Source organism: Cervus canadensis, chromosome 4 (assembly GCF_019320065.1).
Source record: "Cervus canadensis isolate Bull #8, Minnesota chromosome 4, ASM1932006v1, whole genome shotgun sequence".
Taxonomy (NCBI): Eukaryota; Metazoa; Chordata; class Mammalia; order Artiodactyla; family Cervidae; genus Cervus; species Cervus canadensis.
The window spans coordinates 68,712,003-68,730,164 of record NC_057389.1 but is presented as its reverse complement, the minus strand read 5'-3'; the positions used below and the strand labels follow the sequence as shown (position 1 = coordinate 68,730,164).

The window sequence follows — 18,162 nt, the reverse complement described above, 5'->3', positions numbered from 1 at the left end:
ACCATGGCCTCCTTAGGCCTCAGTTCTTGGAGGGAGAAGGCTGGGATACCATCATGGCAGGCCCCGTCATGTGCCTGGTTTTGCCACTTGAGAAATGGGTACACTTGCTGGACCCCTCTCTCAGGATTAAGGACCAATTGGGATGTAGAATTTTCTAAGATGGCTGAAACAAGATCTCCTATCCCACATTTTCTCTTTAAAATATGACATCGACAGTTTTCCCTTGAATTAGGGTGAACCTCTGATTCTGGCAGGAAGTAATACCGTATGACTTCTGAGGCTTGGTTGCAAAAGGTGACACAGACTCCATCTGGCCCGCCTGGGACATTCACCTTGGGAATCCAACAGCCTTATGGTGAGGAAGCCCAGAACACACAGAGGTGTGCTGGCCATCAGAGGCCAGCCAACATCAACTACCAGATGTGGGAGAGCCTGAGTGACAGCTGCTGAATTGAGCCCATTACTCCCAGAACTATAAGACGGAAATAGAAAGAATCTTTTTTTTTTTCTTGGTTTGTTTGTTTGTTTTTGGCCATGCTACGTGACTTACGGGATCTTAGATCCCCAACCAGGAATTGAACCCAGGCCTCAGCAGTGAAAGTGCCAAGTCCTCACCACTGGACCACCAGGGAATTCCCAAGGATCATTATTTTAAGGCAACAGATTTTGGGGTGATTTGTTATGCAGTAGTCATGGCTCATCAGATCAGAGAACACACAGGGGCTCAGTGACATGGGTGACTGGACAGAGGGCTCAGCTGGTATGTTAGCAGGGCTGGGCCTTGAGTCTGTGTCTTCCTCACTCCAAACCCCATCTTTGCCTTGAGCCTGAAATACTTATTCTGGTTTCTGGAGGTGGCTCTGGCCCAGGGAGAGTTCTCTTATCCCTCCCCACACAGCAATGACCAAGCTGAAACCTCACCTAGGGATGGCCCTAGGGGCAGTCTGCAAGGACAGACATACCCAGACACACATTTGTGATTTATTACATACAACAACATCCATCTACACAGAGAGGGGAGGCAACTAGTTGGTCTGGAGCTGGTGGCTGGGGCCCCTTGTCAGAGGGGGGGGAACCTCTTCTCAGAGCGTCACCGGCTGAGGGCACAGGCTGCCTACTCAGACAGGCGTGGAAGAAGCCCTGAGGCTCTTTTCATTTGCATAGCTCACTCAGAGGACCCATTTTTGGCAGGCTGACCAGAGATCCCCTGGGTGGGGAGACTTGGGGTCATCGAGGCCCAGACTCTGAGTTGGCGGTCCATCTGCTCAGGCTGGCAATCCCATCACGTCCCTCATGTGGTGGGGGTGCGGTGAAAAACAGGAAACAGTAGACATTCCAGCCTGGGACCTCCGCCTTCGAGGATCACAGGGCTCCCTGCTGCCGGGTCCACGTGGTGCTGATCACAGAGCCTGGCCTTCACTCCTGGCCAGAGGACACCTGTTCTCACAGCAGGCAGGCTGGTTCCTGAGGCCTGCGACACTCGATGGGAGCTCAGCCCGCTTAGGTTGCTTCCCACAGCTCCAGCTATGAGTGTTGGGTGGGAGTCCTGCCCTGGTGAAGCCAGGGCCCAAGGGGGCCCAGAGTGGTGGGCAGCTGGCTGTGGCTGAGTGCAGAGGCCAGAGAGGCCAAGATCAGTTGTGTCTGCTATTCATGCCACGAGCCTTTGTGGATGGCATGGCTCCGGGTCTCCAGAGCTTCAGAGGGCAGGCTGTTGCAGGGCAGCAAAACACCCGGAGTCTCTGCTCTCAGTCTCTGCTTTCGGTCGAAAGCCCAACCTGGCCTCTCTGCAGCCTCTCCTGAGCCAGGCAATTTACCTTCATCTCATCTCCTTCCTGGGAAAGCCAAGCCCCGAGGGAGCCCCGGAAGTACACAGCGCCCCCAGGGGGCCTGTCCGCTTTCCTGCCAGCTTCACACACTGATTGTCCTGGGGCTAGGCTGGGCACACTCTCCGATGTTAAAAGGCTCCGATGTTAAAAGGTATCGGTGATGCATCCCGTGAAAAAAGATCAATATATTACTGTTTTGTTTTTACAAAAATTAAAAATGTCCATATGGATCTATACAGGTTGTAAACTGCGTGCTCAGGATCACTAGAAAAAGGGAGAAAGACTAAAGGTGAGGAGGGAACTGGGGGGCCCCAGAAGCCCTGCCTCTGATCTGGGTATCCCTGTCCTGCCTATTTCCTCCGGAAGAGGTATGGCCCCCCAGTCCTCTCATCCCAACCTCCTGAATTCCACCCTCTCTTGGGGCGGGGGAGGGACAGTATGGACAAAGTCCCAGGGGCTGATGGCTTTGCCCTGGCTGGGCCAGGGCTTGAGTGAGCCCTGTATGACCAAGAGGGTGGTTTGCTCACCACCAGGATCACAACCCCGGGCCTTGGGGCACACGATGGAAGAGTCAAATCTAGGGTCACTCGGGGAGACCTGGCTGTTCCCTCACGATGTAGGGAGCGGCAGGCACACAGCCCCAGGGTTCCCTTGGCTCCCCCACTCCTCCTAGCTTGCCCTGGAGACTCGTCCCTGAAAGTTACCTTATGCCAGCAGCCAGGCACAGGCAGTCCATCGGGGCCCTGGAAAGGAAGAAGGTTTCAGTGACAAGGAGGCAGGGCTGGTCGGCACCTCCCTGTGCTCCACACACTCCTGCCCCGGGAGGAGCTGGCTGCAGCCCAGGGAGCTGAGGCCACTGGACCCCACTGAAGCAGGGCCTAAATGCCTGCCCTGTCCACCGGGGTAGTCAGGTCATGGGACATGATAGCCCCCCTTGGTGCTTCTTCTAAGCATGCCCCCATGGACTTTGCTGGGACACGAGTAGCTGTGGACGGAACCAGGACACCACGGAGTATAGGGCATCGTGCTAGACATCCCCAGGCCAGAAGCAGGCCTGGCCCTGGCCTCACTGAGCACCTGTATGTCTTTTTGTCTGGCAGCTGTGATGGTGGTTCTGGCAGCTCACCCTGTGGTCCTGAGAGCTTTCAGACATGTGTCCAAGAATATCTGAAGGACAGTCCAGGAAATGGGATTGCCTTTTGGCCTGTCCTGGTCCCTGTGTTTGGATCTGAGTAGCAGACAGGATGGGCTGAGGTCAGGGTGGACACTGGGGTAGGGTGGGGAGGTGTGTGTGTGTGTGGGGGTGGTTGGAGTGCGGATAGTCTGGAGGCATCAGACACAAGCAGGTGGCCTGGAGGTGGAGAGCTGGTGATGGACCAAGGCTGACCCGTCAGTCAGCCTAGCATCCCTGGTGGACGCCATAGTGGACAAGACTTCACTCTGTTCTGAAGCACAGAGGCAGACCATGGACACGGGGGAGCACGCCCACCACCCCCCGCCCCGCCCCAGCACTCTCATGCATCCCTGGGGGCTGAGGCTGGGACCCAAGGGGAAGTGGGGAGGAGGGACAGAATGGAAAGGAAGGCAGGGCAGGGCCGCGGGCACAGGCAGCAAAGAAGGCCCAGCACAGCAGAACACACAGCACACAGCAGGCCAGGCTGCGTACCGCAGGGCAGGCTCCACCGCCCCTGGCCAGGCCCCTGGAACCTGGCGCCCCTCGCCTGCCTCGGCATTTAAGATTCTCCTGTTTCAGAGACAAAGGCTTAATGACTTGGAGGGAAGTCTTGACCCAGGGCCTGGGGCTTGGGGCCTGGGCCGCCCTGTCCCCCTGCTGTCCCTGGTCCTTTTAGTGTGCGCTTGCCTCCCCCCTGCTCTTCCTGTTTTTTCCCATTGCCTCCTCCAAGCCATCTGGAGGTAGGGATTAGAACCCCCGTTGCATGGATAAGGAGACTAAGGAACAGAGGGCTAAATGACCCATTTGAGGTCAGAAGATTGGACTTTGGGGGTCCCTGGCCCTGCCCCTCTGGAAGGGGATACACAACATGGCTCCTCCCCCCTCCCCACAACCCCAGCAGAGATGGGGGGATGTGAGTAACTGGTGAGGTTCAATATGGAAACTCAGTTGTTTTTCCTGTCTTTTCTGAGTTCCACTGGAAGAGTTTGACATGGAAACCTTCCCTGCCTTCTAGAAGAGGAGGACTAAACTTTGGTTATCTCAGATATCAGGTCTGGGGGGCCACAAGAAGCTGTGGTAAAAAAGCAGGAAAGGAGAAAGGCTGTGAGGGGAAAGGGCTTTGGAACACGCGGAGGAGATGCAACGGGTGAATGTGCAGCTACCCAGACCAGCACAAGCCTCCTCTGGGACAGGACAGACCCTCAGAGAGGGAAGGGTGGTTCCCTCTCCCTTTAGGTCCAAGGAAGCTGAGTAAAGAGGAGCAGTGACGTGGCAATCAGACTCCATCCTTGACCGGGCTTCCATCTTCTAGACGGGGTGGGTCCCTGGGCCTTGCCCATGGAGGGGTTACGACCAGAGCGAGAGGGATGGTAGAGATTAGAGGGTAGCCCCAGCAGTGTGGACACCCCAGAGCAGGGCCCACGGGGCCTCTGGGACTTGCAGCTGAGCTCCGAGGACTGCAAAGACCTGGGTTGGGGCCTCCTATGTCTCACCAACACGTACCACAGGACATGGCTGGTCCAGGCCTGGGGGTCCCGGCTCGCCCTTCTGGCCTTTCATTCCTTTCCGACCCGGGACACCGCGATCCCCCTGGGCAAGAAGGAAGATGGGGTGTGATGGCGGCTGCCAGGCCCAGGGCGCCTCCAATGTCCCTCAGAGAGATGGGCCTCGGGCCGGCAGCCCCCTGCCCTGCTGCCCACAGACCAGCCTCTCCAGCCTTCCTCTCCCCACCCACCCCCGCCTTCTCTCTGCTGGCTTCCTGCCTCCATGTCCTTTCCTTTCCACCTGCTCCCTCCTTCTCTTTGCTTGCCTCCCTCCTTCTCTCCTCCTGCCCCTCACTTTCTCTCCACCTCCCCCACCTTCTCTCCACGCTCACTCCGGTCTCCTTTTTCTCCTCGAGGTCCAGGGAAACCCTGTCAAAAAGATTAAAGGTTAAACCTGACAATGAAGTTTGAGGTGTGCTCTGGTTATCTCTTCATCTCTCTACCTCTCTCACCCACCTCTGCCCCTTCCCTCCACACATATCCATGGTACAAGCTGGACCATCCCTGGCTCCTAGGGGACACAGATGCTGGGTACGAGGATGATGCAGAGAAAAGCCTGGTTTCAGGACACTGGCACGGCTTCCTCCAAAGTAGAACACCACTGCTGTTTCCGGGTGGAAGCCCTCAGGCAGAACTGCTAGCAAAGAGCTTTGTTTTAGGTCAAGTCAGGTGCAGCAGACACTAGCCCAGGCTCGGCTGGGGACTGAGACACAGGAAGCCCATGGAAGTTTATATCACCATCTTTAGCAGGCCAAGAGATGGTGCTCTCTGTTCTCTGCGCTTGGCTGAAACTCTTATGCACCGACCTACCCATCCATTCATTTGTTCATCTCTCCCTCTTCCCAGTCAACATTTCTAAGCATCCACTAGGAATTGGGCTTTAGGCTGACTGCTGAGGGCAGAAAACCAGATTTGATGAGTTCCCTCTTAGGCGGCACTAGTGGTAAAGAACCCGTCTGCTAATACAGGAGACATAAGAGACCTGGGTTCGATCCCTGGATTGGGAAGATCCCCTGGAGAAGGGCATGGCAACCTATTTCAGTATTCTTGCCTAGAGAATCCCATGGACAGAGAAGCCTGGTGGGTTACAGTCCCTGGGGTCGCAAATAGTCAGACATGATTGAAGCAACTTTAGCATGCACACTCTTATATTTATTATGCTGTTTATTTTCTGTATCTTCTGATGTATTGATATCATCAAAATCTTGCTGGCTGGGGAGAGGCTGCCTCTCCTAGAGGTAGCCAACCCTTAGATATAGCAAAGAGCTAGGCAGGGAGCATGCTTTTCAGATGTAAACCAACCAATCCTGGAACAACCTCCTCCATCTAACTTACATACCAAGTCAATATTTTCCCTGCCCCAAATCATCCCAGGGCCAGGTAGCAGGCAACTAGAGACCACCCTTAGAGCCCAAAGCCTGCCAGGATTATTCAAACAAGCCAATCCTAAACTGTTGACTCTGCTTTGCCTTGCTATCCCTAGAGAAATGCCAGTAAAATCCCTGCCCTAAGTTTCTCCCCCACTCCTTTCCGCCTGTCAACCAAAACTACTATGTCTCCATGTGGTCCCATGTGGGGCATGCCCTTTCCTTGAGAACTGTAAGCAATAAGCTCTTCTTTCAAAGGCATTTGACCTGTGTCATCACTAAGTCACTTCCATAAGTTAGAACCCCGCAGGTACAAAGGTACAGAGCTTAACATGACGGGCAGTGGGGTGCAGAAGATGATGATCAATACTCAGTGATAGAGATCTGAACCAGACACCATGGGGTATCAGGAAGAGGGGCTCTTCTGTCCAGGTGTGAGGTCAGGAAAGGCTTCCAAGCAGACTCCCCATTTCAGCTGGGCCCATTGGAGTGGGTTGACTTTTTACTCTGGCCTCACCATGTGGCATGTGAGATCTTAGTTCCCTGACCAGGGATCAGGATCAAACCCCTGCCCCCTGATTGAAGTATGCAGTCTTAACCACTGGACCACAGTGGCCACAGTATTGGGGGCATAGAGTCCCTTTTCTCCACCACTACTGCCTCTCTGGGTCCACAGCCTGAGCTGGATTCAGTAGTGTCTTCTTCTCCTGGAACATCAATGGAACCCTCCAGTCAGAAACTCAGCCTAGAGTTCTTCCTCTTCCTGTCTGTAATAGGAAGAACAGGTGAGTGTAGGGTGACACTTTCTCCCTAAAGTTTAGGGTAGGCACCAGAGTCCTTGCAGCCCTACCTGCATCTGGTCACCATTTCCCTTGAAATAGCTATCTGATTTTCCTGGGAACCACTCTCCCTTCTCACAATTCACCAACTCTACCCCCAGATCCAGGATGGAGCATTATGAGCAGGTCTGGCCAGTTAGGGAACCGCATTCTTATGGCCAAGTGACACTTCAGCATTGGCCCAGCTGGGGCTGATGACCGTTGATGAGATTTTTTTCTCAAAGAGTAGAGAGTGAGGCAAATGCCTTTCTCCAGGATTTGGACTTAGAGGGATGCAAGTTTGGAGTCCTTGGCTCCATCTCATCATCAGGTGGAAATTCGAATGATTCAAGAGGAAGAAGAGACAAGAGAGGATAGAGGTTGGGGTGTGTTGACATACTTGAGCCCTGGATCTATACGTCACACATATGGGTTTTTCAGTTATGAGTTAGTTTAAACCAGTTTAACTTGTGTTTCCCGTCTCTTGCAACCAAAAGATACTTGATCCAATCAACACTGGATTAATACTTCTCCTCCCCTCCTTCTCGCAGTACTGCCATAGCTGAAGCCTTATCATCTCTCACCAGGATATTGCAACATGCTCCTCATTGCTCTTCCTACCTCCCTACTCCAATGGATCCACTCTCCATCCTCGATCATCCTCGATCTGTCATCTGTCCAGCTATCATCCATCCATCCACCATCCATCATCCATCATTCGCTTACATCCATCACTCATTTACATACCATCCACCCATCCTTCCTCTACCCATCCCTCCACCCACCCATCCTCCCTACTCTATCCGTCATCCACCATCCACTCAACCACCCATCCATCCATCAAGAAGGCACCTACTCTGGGCTATGTATTGGATTTGGCACTGTGGACATGGGTGGAACCAGTCAGTTGTAGTCCCAGCCATGGGGAATGGGGACACATCCAAGCCATCCAGATCAAGTTTCTGTATGGGCAGCATGAGGGCAAAAGTTACACATGGGAGAGACCCAGCCACAGTGGGTGGTGAGCTACTTACATCTAGTCCTGGCTCCCCGGGTCTGCCCTGAGAAGAGACAAAGAGGAGATGTGAGGAGGCTGAGAAGGAGGTGTTGGGAACACAATTCACAGTCCTGCGAATTGTCCACAGAACCTGAACTCTGGCCCCAGGGACCAGTGAAGCGCAGGGGTTGAGCCCCCAGGACTGAGTGATACCATAGTTGGGGGGCATTAAAGGAAGGTGGTTACCTTCTCTCCTTTGGTTCCTGGCAGCCCAATAAGGCCTGGTGGGCCAGCTGGCCCCTGGGTGGAAAAGGAATGTGTCAAGAGTCATGATTGTTACAGAAGTTAGCCCCGCTAAGGATGATCAAGGCTCATGACACTCACAGGCAGGCCGCTGGGTCCTCTCTCACCCGACGAGCCCTTCTCTCCCTTTGCTCCATCCAAGCCCTGGAAGCAAAGGGGAAATACCAGTTAAGGGGGCCAGAGAGATGGCAGGACAGGAAAGCCTGGGGCCTGACCGGGAGGTGAGGTGTGCAGGGCAGAGGGACAGACTCCAGGCTCTGACAGGCCTAGCCCCGACTTCCTTCTTGTGCAAATATCAGAATGTGGGTGTGCATGTTTTATCTTTTCTTACACATGGGCTTTTTCAGTAATCCTGGATGGTGGGTTATGGTCACATGCATTTCACAGATGAGGAAAGAGAGGTACAGAGATGGGCAGGGACAGGCCCACTTGCACAGGCAGGAAGTGGCAGGGCTGAGCAGCCACTGGGTTTCTGAGTCCCCGTCTTGGACCTCATCCCTGACAGCAGCTGTTTATTCTAAACATGATCTGGGGAGGCCTCGGAATAAAACAGAACCAGAAGCCACACATCTGCTCAAGCTACATGCTCGGCCCCACTCAGCTCTGGGATTTCATGACTCTGAGGCCCCGCTTGGCCTCTGAGCTGGGGGTACGGAGATGTGGGCTCCCCCAGGGTAAACGAGGGAGATGCAGTGAGGCCAGCTGGCCTCCCTGGGTGAGGGACACGGGCAGACCACACTCACAGTTTTAATTGGAGAGCAGAGGACACAACGTTATGTAATATACACCAAAGCCAGGACTTTGTATCCAGGCTGTGGGCAGTTGAGAGACAGATGTGCGCTTGAGGGGTGAAGAGGGGAGGGGGCAGGGAACAGAGAGGCTGAGTGTGGGCTGGGGAGCACCAGCTCTGAAGACGCTGGCAGGGGCTTGGGAATGGCCAGGCCATGGGAAGACGCGGGGCTGGTCCGGGGCCGAGTGTAGGGCCTTCACTTTGCCTATGAGCAAGAATTTGGGGGAACCAGCCAGGCTGTGAGCCTGCAGCAAGCAGGGGGCTGGGCTCTCATCCATGTTTCAGAACTCACCTTGGGACCCTGCATCCCCTGAAGGCCCTGGAGGAGGACGAGAAAGCCCCAGATTAGAAACGCCATGAGGCTGGGTCCAGACCTCCCAGCCAGGCCCTCTTGCAGCAGCCACGGAAGCTTCCAGGCCACTCACTGGCCCTGTAGCCCTGAACTCTGGCCTCCCAAGCCCAGACCTGGACTCTGCTCGGCTTGCCTTGATGTGTCTCCTCCCCCCTGGGGTATCCTGTTGTCCTCTGGGCCTAAGCCCGCCACCCTCTCCACATCCCAGCTGCTTCAAGCCAAACTTTCTTACCATGGGGCCTGGGGGACCAGGAGGGCCTGGGGGCCCTGGTTCTGCTATGATCTGGGCCTAGGAAGGGTCAGAGGTGGATTAGTTGTCCATTGCCCCACCACCCCTCACTCACCCACACTTGAGCTCATCGGACATTGGAGGAGCACTCCCTGGGTGCTGGGCCCTGAGCTCCACACTGCCCCCAGGAGGCACTGTGGTGGGAGGCCCAGTGCTGGCCTTGGGTCCCAAGATGGGCCTGAGGCCTCCCCTCCCCCTCCCCCACTGCCCTGAGCTTGGTCAGGCCAGGTGGCCCTGTGACCCAAGGCTCAGGGCCCCAGCCAGCCCTCAGCAGAGACCTTCAGCAGCCCCCTTACCAGGCTCTCCTGTAGCTTGTCAGATGCCGACTCTCCCTTCTCTCCCTTGGGGCCGTTGGCACCCTGCAGGACAGGATGGCCTTGAGCCCTTTCTGTCACCAAAATTGCCACCCACTGGGCTCAGCACCTCCCCTTCCTTCCTCCATCAAGTAGTGCATCTTCAGGAGCTTTCCCTAAATCAGTGGGCATTCAGACAGCATCTTAACAGCAGTATAAGTTGCTTCCTGTGGGGCAGCCAGGAGCTCTAGGAGCAAAGACCCGGGGTTCAAATCCTGGCACCAGCTCTCTAGCCGAGTGAGCCTCGTGGATGGACAATGGACGTGATGTGGTGGCAGCTCTTCGCATCTGGCCACGCGTGACAAAAGCAATGATAAAAATGATGATGACAGTGGGTCGCTATTCTCAGCCCTGGCTGTGTGTCCCTTTGTGGGAGGGGGAGGGTATTGCTCCCATTTTAGAGCTGAGGAAACTGAGGCCCAGGGAGGTTAGGTCACTTGTGCTGGGTTCCAGAGTCAGTGAGATGGAGCAGGATGCAAACTTGGGCTGTCAGAGCTCCCCGTCTAGTCATCTGCCATTAAGCGGGGCCTCCTTATTTCACCTTAAGGAGGCCTCTCGATGTAAGTGGTAGGTCTGTCTGCAGGGGAGGAACTGGGGGCTCCGAGTCAGGGCATCCCAGCGCTTCTCTTCAAAGGCCCAGTGGGCTGGGGCTGAGACTGGGCTGAGACTAGGATTGCAGAGTCCCAGCCCCTGGCAGCCACCGTGGGGGGCATGCATTCACCTTGGGACCCTCACATCGGGCAAGTAGCAGTGGGGATTACCCAGCTACCTACCGGGAGGCCTGACAAGCCCATTTCTCCTGCTTCCCCTTTGGGTCCTGCTGGTCCAGCTTCTCCTGGGTCTCCTTTCTGTCCTTTGAGACCCTGAAAATCACAGAACAAGATACAATAGGCACTTTCCCTCCCCCCATGCAGAGCTTATTCTAAGCCAGGCCAGACCCTCCCTTCTTCCTTGTGGGTCCTCTCCTGCAGACCAAGTGATGGATGAACAGAGGGGCCTGGCTGGCAACACAGAGGGGCAGTCCCCGCCTGTCTTACTGCAAGCAGGGCTGCAGGGTGGGGTAGGGGGCAGAGGGGGTGGAGCAGGTAGGACTGGGTAGCTACTGAGGGGGTGCATATGGGGTCAGGGCCAACCCTGTGCTCACATCTCAGGAGCCAATGGTGAGAGCCCCCAACCCCATATACAAACAACCATCCCTCAGTCACCCAACCAGCTGCTGCTGCTGCTGCAGTCCTTCATTCAACTGATTGTATAATGTCCACTCTATGCCACACACCAGGGACCCAGCGCTAAAGGCAGATCCACGAATGTTAAGTGATACCCACGGACACTGTCCTGTCTAGGCATTATCATACACATGCGTGTGTACTTACACTAATACTAATAATGACAGTGAGATGACTCTTTGCTATTATATGCCAGGCACTACTCTCGAGTGTGTTCCGTGTGCCGTTATTTAACCCTCAGCCCTTTTACCATCTTCAGGAATGGAGGGACCAAGGAACCGGGGCTGCCAGAAAGTGAGTAGCTTGCCTGAGGTCCATGGGCAGAACCGGGATTTGCACACAGGCTCCAGAGCAAATGTTCTGTTTTCTAGAACTCTGCACGCACGCGTGCAGACACACACACACGCACACACTCAGCGACACACCATCAGGCACAGCATCACCAAGGAAACGAAAGGCCCAGAGACCTTCTCTCCATCGATTCCAGGAGCACCAGGCAATCCGAGTTCGCCCTGGAAGGGAACAGACAGCAAGGCGGGGGTTATGGTGCCCCGGCCCGTGGCAGGGATTTGTGGCCAACCTGCCTCCTCTGACCAGCACACTGGCCCTGGGTTGGGTCCCTGAGGTTGAACCTTCAGGAAGAAGCTCACTGCGTGCTTAGCACAGTGCCAGGCACAAGCCACCCCCTTCTCCATTTCCTCAGTCCCTATGGGCAGGTGTGGCCATGGCTGTAGTAGGTGGAAGCCGAGGGTCCAGGCCACATAGCCCAGGGATAATGGCCGGGACCAGATCCTGCCTGATTTTAAAGTTGGGCTCCTTCTCCTGAGCCAAGTGGGCAGGTGTGAACGACACACACAGGCCATAGGAATGGCTCTGTAACCTCAGGACTTTGTAACATCACAGGGGCCCATTTATGGATTATATGTGTGGATGAGGCATTGCAGGGAGAAGCCAGGGCCAGGAAGAAGGTACCCTGCTTGGTTAGGAAGGAGCAGGGCCACTTCCTCTGAGCCCTAGAGGCCAGGCCAAGGTGCTGGGAGAGAGGCAGAGGCAGAGAGGAGACCCTGGAGGCGGGCCCTGGAGACAGAGACCTGGGGGGACCACACAGTTACGTCTGCACTGACCTTGGCTCCGGGGATCCCTGGTGGCCCTGGGGGCCCCTGTGGCCCAGGAGGACCCTGTGTGTGAAAGTCAAGGGGTCAGTGTTTAGGTGGGGCCTCCCCATCACTGCCCACCCACCTCTCCATCTTGAGGCCGCAGATCATATAGCCCCCTTCCCACCTAGTCAGGTCAGGCCTATGTCTTGGGGGAGGCCAGGCAGATGGCACCAGGTATCAGGTAAGACAGCACAGTGTCTACCCCTCTGCCCTCAGTATACATTTCATCACAATACACTCCTGCTCAACCCCATGATAGCTCTGCACTGCCTCTAGAAGCAAATGTAAATCCAACCCCTGCTGGCACTCAAAGCCAGCCCCAAATCATATCCCAGCAGAGGCCCAGCACTGTGCTCTCTGCCTCTCCTGTGAACTCTGGTGCTGTGCGCTGCTCCCGGGCATCCCTTGGTTTCACGGGGAGGGGACCGTATCTTCACTCCCGAGCTCCTGTTCCTGCCCAGGCTTCCCTCAGGCCACCTGCCCATCATCGCCCCCACCCGCCCCCATGCCCCCTCAACAAAGGCTGCTGTCACCCAGCTCCCAGTCCGGCAAGCCCCAGGCCTCTTCCCTTCACCTCCTCTCACCTACCCGCCTCCTCCTTTTAAAAAATTGAAGTATAGTTGATATGCAATATTATATATGACATACAATATTATAATCACTATAATATAGTGCTTCAAATCACTGTCCAAGGTTATACTCATTTATAGTTATTATAAAATATTGGTTATATTCCCTGTGTTGTTCAACATATTCTCATAGCTTATTTTATACATAATAGTTTGTACCTCTTAATCCCTTCCCTCTATCATCCCTTCCCCCTTCCCTCTCCCCACTGGTCCTCACTAGTTTGTTCTCCATATCTGTGCATCTGCTTATCTTTTTTTTTTTGTTATATTCACTAGTTTGTTGTATTTTTTTAGATTTCACATATAAGTGATATCATATAGTATTTGTCTTTGTCTGATTTATTTCACTTAGCATAAATCTCTCCAAATCCATCCATACTGCTGCAAATGGCAATTTTTTTAATAGCTGAGTAGTATTCCAGTGTGTGTGTGTGTGTGTGTGTACACATCTTTATCCATTCATCTGTTGATGGACACTAAGGTTCTTCCATAACTTGCGACCTGCCCCTTCCTGTCGGTGCCTCCATTGAGATGCCCTGGTCTCACTCCTTCCTCCATTCCACCCACCCTCCTCCAGATTCAGGCCCAGCACCTGCTTTCCCGGTGGCCTCTCTGCCTCCAGTGACTCCACCTTCTGCACCATTCCCCAGCTAGCCTGCCCCTCAGTGTGTTTTTCGACTTCACCCCTCTATGTCTGCCCAACGAATCCAGTCATCCTCCCAGCCTGGCATCCACAACCCACCTCCCCCCTTCTCTGCACTCTTAGGGCTTCTCCTTGCGGCTCTGGCACAACCACGCACAGGCACACCCCTGGGCCATGTCACACCACACCACGCCGTGCAGGCCTGGGGTGGGCACCACTACCATCAGCCTGGGCATCCCTGAGGCCTGTGGGAGATAGCTGAAATTGAAGCCCAGGTGGGATTCGGTGCTGACCCCCAGTCTTTGAGGACCACCTCTCCCCACCCCAGCTCCTCTCTCCAGTACCTCTGAGCAGCTGGCCCCCTACCCTTCTCTCCAACTGGTGATGGGTCCCGGGTTTGCCTAGTGCTGGGACAGGGCTGAGGCCACACAACTCCCGAGTCTCCTGGAGCAGGCCTTGCCACACTCTTCTTTCTCACCCAGGGGTTGTTAGGAGATCCAGCCTTCCAGCCTCTGGTTCCTAGAAAGGCCCCGAGAGGCCTGCCTCTTGCTTCTGAAGGGCGGGCTGCCCTTTTTTGCCTCGGCCTCTGAGGAGCCCAGGGCCACATGGGCCCATTTACAGTGGCTCTCTCAGCACTGTGTGGGACTCCACACAGTACTGATTTCCATATTAGGTACCTGGTGAGGTTACGTAATATGTGTTAAGTCTCTGTGTTAAGCTACCCCTGGTCCCTTGTGTAAAAAAGTGTGCAAAGTGAGTGGCTATTCCCCCAAGAAAGGAACGCTAGGTGTCCACCACGAACGCTACCTTAAGCGCGTCCAAGATCCTGCCATCGTAGTCAATTACCACTGTGTCTCCTTGTTCACCCTTGAGGCCTGGGGGACCCTGAGGCAGGAAGAAGAGGAAGAATTTCAGGGAAGAGCATGGTGGGCATTTTTGTTTTGCCCCGAGAACCTAGTAACTGGGGCTGCATACAGGCCTGTGAACTGTGGGCCAGGTCTCAGCTAGACCCTGGGCAGCCCCCAGCATGGTGTCTTCTCGAATTCTCTCAGGAACTGGCACCCTGGCTCACTGAGTGAGCATTCTGCGGGCCAGGCAGGGGGTTACATGAGGGAGAGGGGAGGCCTGGGGCCGGCTGAGGAGCACACCTCCACCACGTCTGGAGGTGGCTGTGATTTGCCTTTGCGTGAGAACCGAAGCCCACTGAGGCTCGTCCTTGAGAGAAAACGGAGAGCCTGACTTTGATGTGAAGTGCTTCAGATTTTTAAATGTTGGCAAACAAAAACACCCAAACCCTCCCAAACACCGTGCAGGCCAACTACAGACCTGCAGCTGGAGGCTGCCCTCGTACCTCAGTTTCTTAACCTCGGGGGGAGGCTGCACGCATTAGGCGCTGACACTCCCATTCACTCCCAGTTCTGAGTCCACACCCACCCACGCGCATGTCCACACGTATGTGTCTGCACACGCACTTGTCGACACAGGCACAGACGTGTGCCCTGCTGTCGGCCTCACCTTTCCCCTCTGAACCTCCCCTCGCCCCTGGACTCTTCTCTGCTAGAGCAGCAGGGGACGTGAGCACTCTGGTCAGGCTTGAGGCCGGCTGCACCAGAGAAGAGACCTGGCCAGGGCCTCATTTGCCAGCTGCCTCCATAGTCATGGCCTGTATGGAACCGTAAGGTGTACACTGAACTGCCACCCTCAGTGTTTAACCCAACTCCCTGGCCATCTGCACCACCAGGCTGCCAGCTTAGACCTTTGTCTTGGAGGAGGGAGGCAGCCTGTGGGAGCATGAGGGGGATGTGATTGCTCGAGATCACAGGGCCAAGAACAAGGTGTGCTGATAGGGGCTCATCACGAAAGATCTGGGACCAGTTGTGGTGGCTGTGCTCCAGCGACAGAGGTGAACTGTGAAGTGGGGTGGGGGAAAGGCAAGGCCCCCATACGTCATGTAGGATAACGCCATCCATGACATATTGAAGTCTATGTTGAATGTGCCAAGGAAAAGAGTCTAGGAGGGCAGACACTTGCCTGGGGAGGAGGAGAAGAGGGAGGAGGATGGGACTCTTCTTTTCACATCCACAACTGAACATTTTACCCAAAGCATGTATTAAGGATTAAACAGCAAAAAAAAAAAAAAAAAAAAACCAACCCAATCCACTAATGAAATATTAGTATTAAAAAAAAAAAGACTCCAAGTTCTTGGAGCACCAGTGCTCCTCTGGGGTATCTGGGGACGGGGACTTCGGAAGGAATCAGGTCCCTGGATCTCACTGGTGTGGCTGGGGTGGGGGACTGCTTACCCGCTGCCCCGCGGCTCCATCAGTGCCTGGGTGGCCGGGCTCCCCCTGTGGAGACACGTGGCTGCAGCCAGGTGTGTATGGCTGAAGCTAAAAGTTCCCCTGCCCCCTCCAGTCCCCTCTTCCCCAAAGAGCACAGGGCTGAATGGCTGTGACTGGCATCTCCCAAGTTGAGGGAGGAACTGTGGGACCCTCCTCTGACCCCTTGTTGTGTAGACAAGATGGGCCACTGAGGCCCAGGGGCCCAAGGCTACACGGTGAAGGCCTTGTCACTACTTGAGACCACCTGACTCCAGGCCAGCCTCTGATTGCCAGGGCCCAGACCCTTGGGCCAGGGACCTTCTGGACTCCCAGCTTAAAAGGGTAGATTGGAGGTGAAACCAGTCTCCCCCAGGATGGGCCTTCGGGAACCAGAGCAGCTCACATGATGTCTCCTTGGGCCCCAGGGCTCTGTCTGTGCCATTCTCTACCTGAGGTCCCCTTGCTCCCTGACTGGCCCTGCAACAGAGGCGTCTGCTGTGGAGCTTCCAGGCTCTGCAGGCTTCCAGAGGAGGTCCTGAGAACCTGCCCGAGCCCGCCCTGGGGTGGGGGTGGTGAATCCAGTACAGCCCCATGGACTCAGGCCCCAGGCCCCCTCTGGTTTGGTTGGAGAAGCTCAGGGGCTCAGTCAGGTTAGAAGAAGCCTGGCCAGGATTTGGCTGTTGTCTTAAGGGGATGAGGGACCAGGGAACACAGCCAGTTCCTGGCTCGGGGGAAGGGCAGAGTGGGGCCACTTGAGATGGGAGCCAGAGGACTTGAGGGCATAAGGGGAGGCCAGTGGTCTGGATGATTTGCCAGGCCTGTTGGTGAGTGGGACCCTGGCCTTCCTGCTGGCCTCCCTCTGGCCTGCCCTAGTCATCAGCCCACGTGCCTGTGATGTAAAAGGGTTGGGTAGGCGCTTCACCAGGCAGGTGGGAACTGGGGAGATGGGAGGCAGGGGGACCACTGGAGGAGGGATGTGTACCTACCTTGGGCCCTGGGGGTCCGGAGAGCCCTGGTTGGCCGTCATCCCCCTGAAGAGAGAACAGTGGAGGTTGCAGCCTTCAGACTTGGATGCATTGGCTGGGTCCTCTGGCAGTCAGCTGGCCATCCCCGCTCTGCACTTCCTAGCACACCAGTCCACTCCTGGTAGTGGCACTGATCACACTGGGTCAGCAGGGCAGTGCTCCCTCCCCTCCTTGTCCCTCGAGGGCAGGGGTGGGGTAAGACCTGCTTCTGTCCCCTGTCCCCACAAGCTGAGTAGGTGTGTGCAAAAGGAATGGATTGGCTGAAGGAGAGGTAATTCATTCCCTCCGTCAACAAACATCTCTGAGCACCCTCTGCAGGCCAGGCAGACAATATTCCTGCTCAGTGGGTCAGAGGAGACCAAGGGCCAGGAAATATCCAGATAAATTCATAGCCTCATGTTGGGTAGTGGATGTGCCAGGAAGAGAATATAAAGGAATGGCGGGATAGAGAGGGACTCAGGGGGAGTGTGGGCTTCAGTAGATGGCTGGGGATGGCCCTTCGGAGGAGGGCACAGCTTTGCTGAGAACAGTATGAGGAGGAGGAGGCCCGTCCATGGGAAACAATGGGGGAATATCAATCAGGGTCAGTGGTTCCCAAACCCGAGTGCACGTTAGCACCTGAGGGCTGCTTGAACAGAGCATGCCCACGTCTAGTGTCTCTGACTCAGTGCCTTTGGGCCCCAAACACGCGGGTCTAATGAGGCCCAATGATGATGATGATACTGCTGGTCCAGGGATCACACTTTGAGAACCAATTTGATGTGGGAACGAATGATGTGCCTGAGTAATTCTATGTGTTTGATGTATTTCTCTAAGAATGAGTGAATGAATGAATGAACAAATGAATGTGATCCTGACTTCTGAGATAGGTAAGAGCAGCCACCCACAGTGAGGACTTGGGTTTGGTCCCGCTGTGCCCAGCCCCTGCTTTTATCTCCAGCCACTTCCCACATCCCTGCCAAGAAGGCCCTCCACAGCCGCCCCCATCTTCTTCCCAGAAACACTGGGCTCACCCTGGTCAGATCCACCTGGACACCAGGCTCCTCCTCCACTGGTAGAAGTGGCTCTGATGACCTCCACCCAGCATAGCCCATAGACCCTGAGCTCCTCGGAGAGATTCACACAGGTGATGGGGCTGATAGTCCTGGACTCCACTCTGACCCTGACCTGGTCCTTCCCAAGCTGAGTGATCCTGGGCAAGTTAATGCTCATGGGGGCTGTGATGCCCCCAGTCTCAGAAGGTGGTTGCGAGATTAGAGGGAATGCATTGAAGGCCCTCAGCTCCCAGAAGATGCTCACTAAAGATAGCTCCTTCCCCCCCACTTTCTCTCCTGCCCAGTCCAGGGGC

The 18,162-nt window shown here is 55.3% G+C and overlaps 1 protein-coding gene and 1 non-coding gene across 3 annotated transcripts in view; both read right to left on the bottom strand.

The window, feature by feature from the left end:
- Positions 1–560: 560 nt before the first annotated feature.
- On the bottom strand, positions 561–632 carry TRNAE-UUC. The gene has a single exon. It is a non-coding gene; the product is annotated as a tRNA-Glu (tRNA).
- A 290-nt stretch (positions 633–922) lies between these two features.
- The window catches only part of COL23A1 (collagen type XXIII alpha 1 chain), a 376,188-nt gene continuing 358,948 nt past the window's right edge, over positions 923–18,162 (bottom strand). The window contains exons 12-27 of one of the 2 annotated variants that reach the window (XM_043465726.1): positions 16,776–16,820; positions 15,772–15,816; positions 14,276–14,353; positions 12,164–12,217; positions 11,507–11,551; positions 10,587–10,676; positions 9,757–9,819; positions 9,404–9,460; positions 9,112–9,138; positions 8,111–8,173; positions 7,973–8,026; positions 7,764–7,790; positions 4,860–4,913; positions 4,504–4,590; positions 2,531–2,569; positions 923–2,090 (exon numbers count right to left, since the gene is read on the bottom strand). In XM_043465726.1, the coding sequence (XP_043321661.1) occupies positions 2,088–2,090; positions 2,531–2,569; positions 4,504–4,590; positions 4,860–4,913; positions 7,764–7,790; positions 7,973–8,026; positions 8,111–8,173; positions 9,112–9,138; positions 9,404–9,460; positions 9,757–9,819; positions 10,587–10,676; positions 11,507–11,551; positions 12,164–12,217; positions 14,276–14,353; positions 15,772–15,816; positions 16,776–16,820 (831 nt within the window). In that variant the 3' untranslated portion in view covers positions 923–2,087. The remainder of the gene's footprint in view (positions 2,091–2,530; positions 2,570–4,503; positions 4,591–4,859; positions 4,914–7,763; positions 7,791–7,972; positions 8,027–8,110; positions 8,174–9,111; positions 9,139–9,403; positions 9,461–9,756; positions 9,820–10,586; positions 10,677–11,506; positions 11,552–12,163; positions 12,218–14,275; positions 14,354–15,771; positions 15,817–16,775; positions 16,821–18,162) is intronic. The other variant, XM_043465727.1, reaches the window with a different exon arrangement.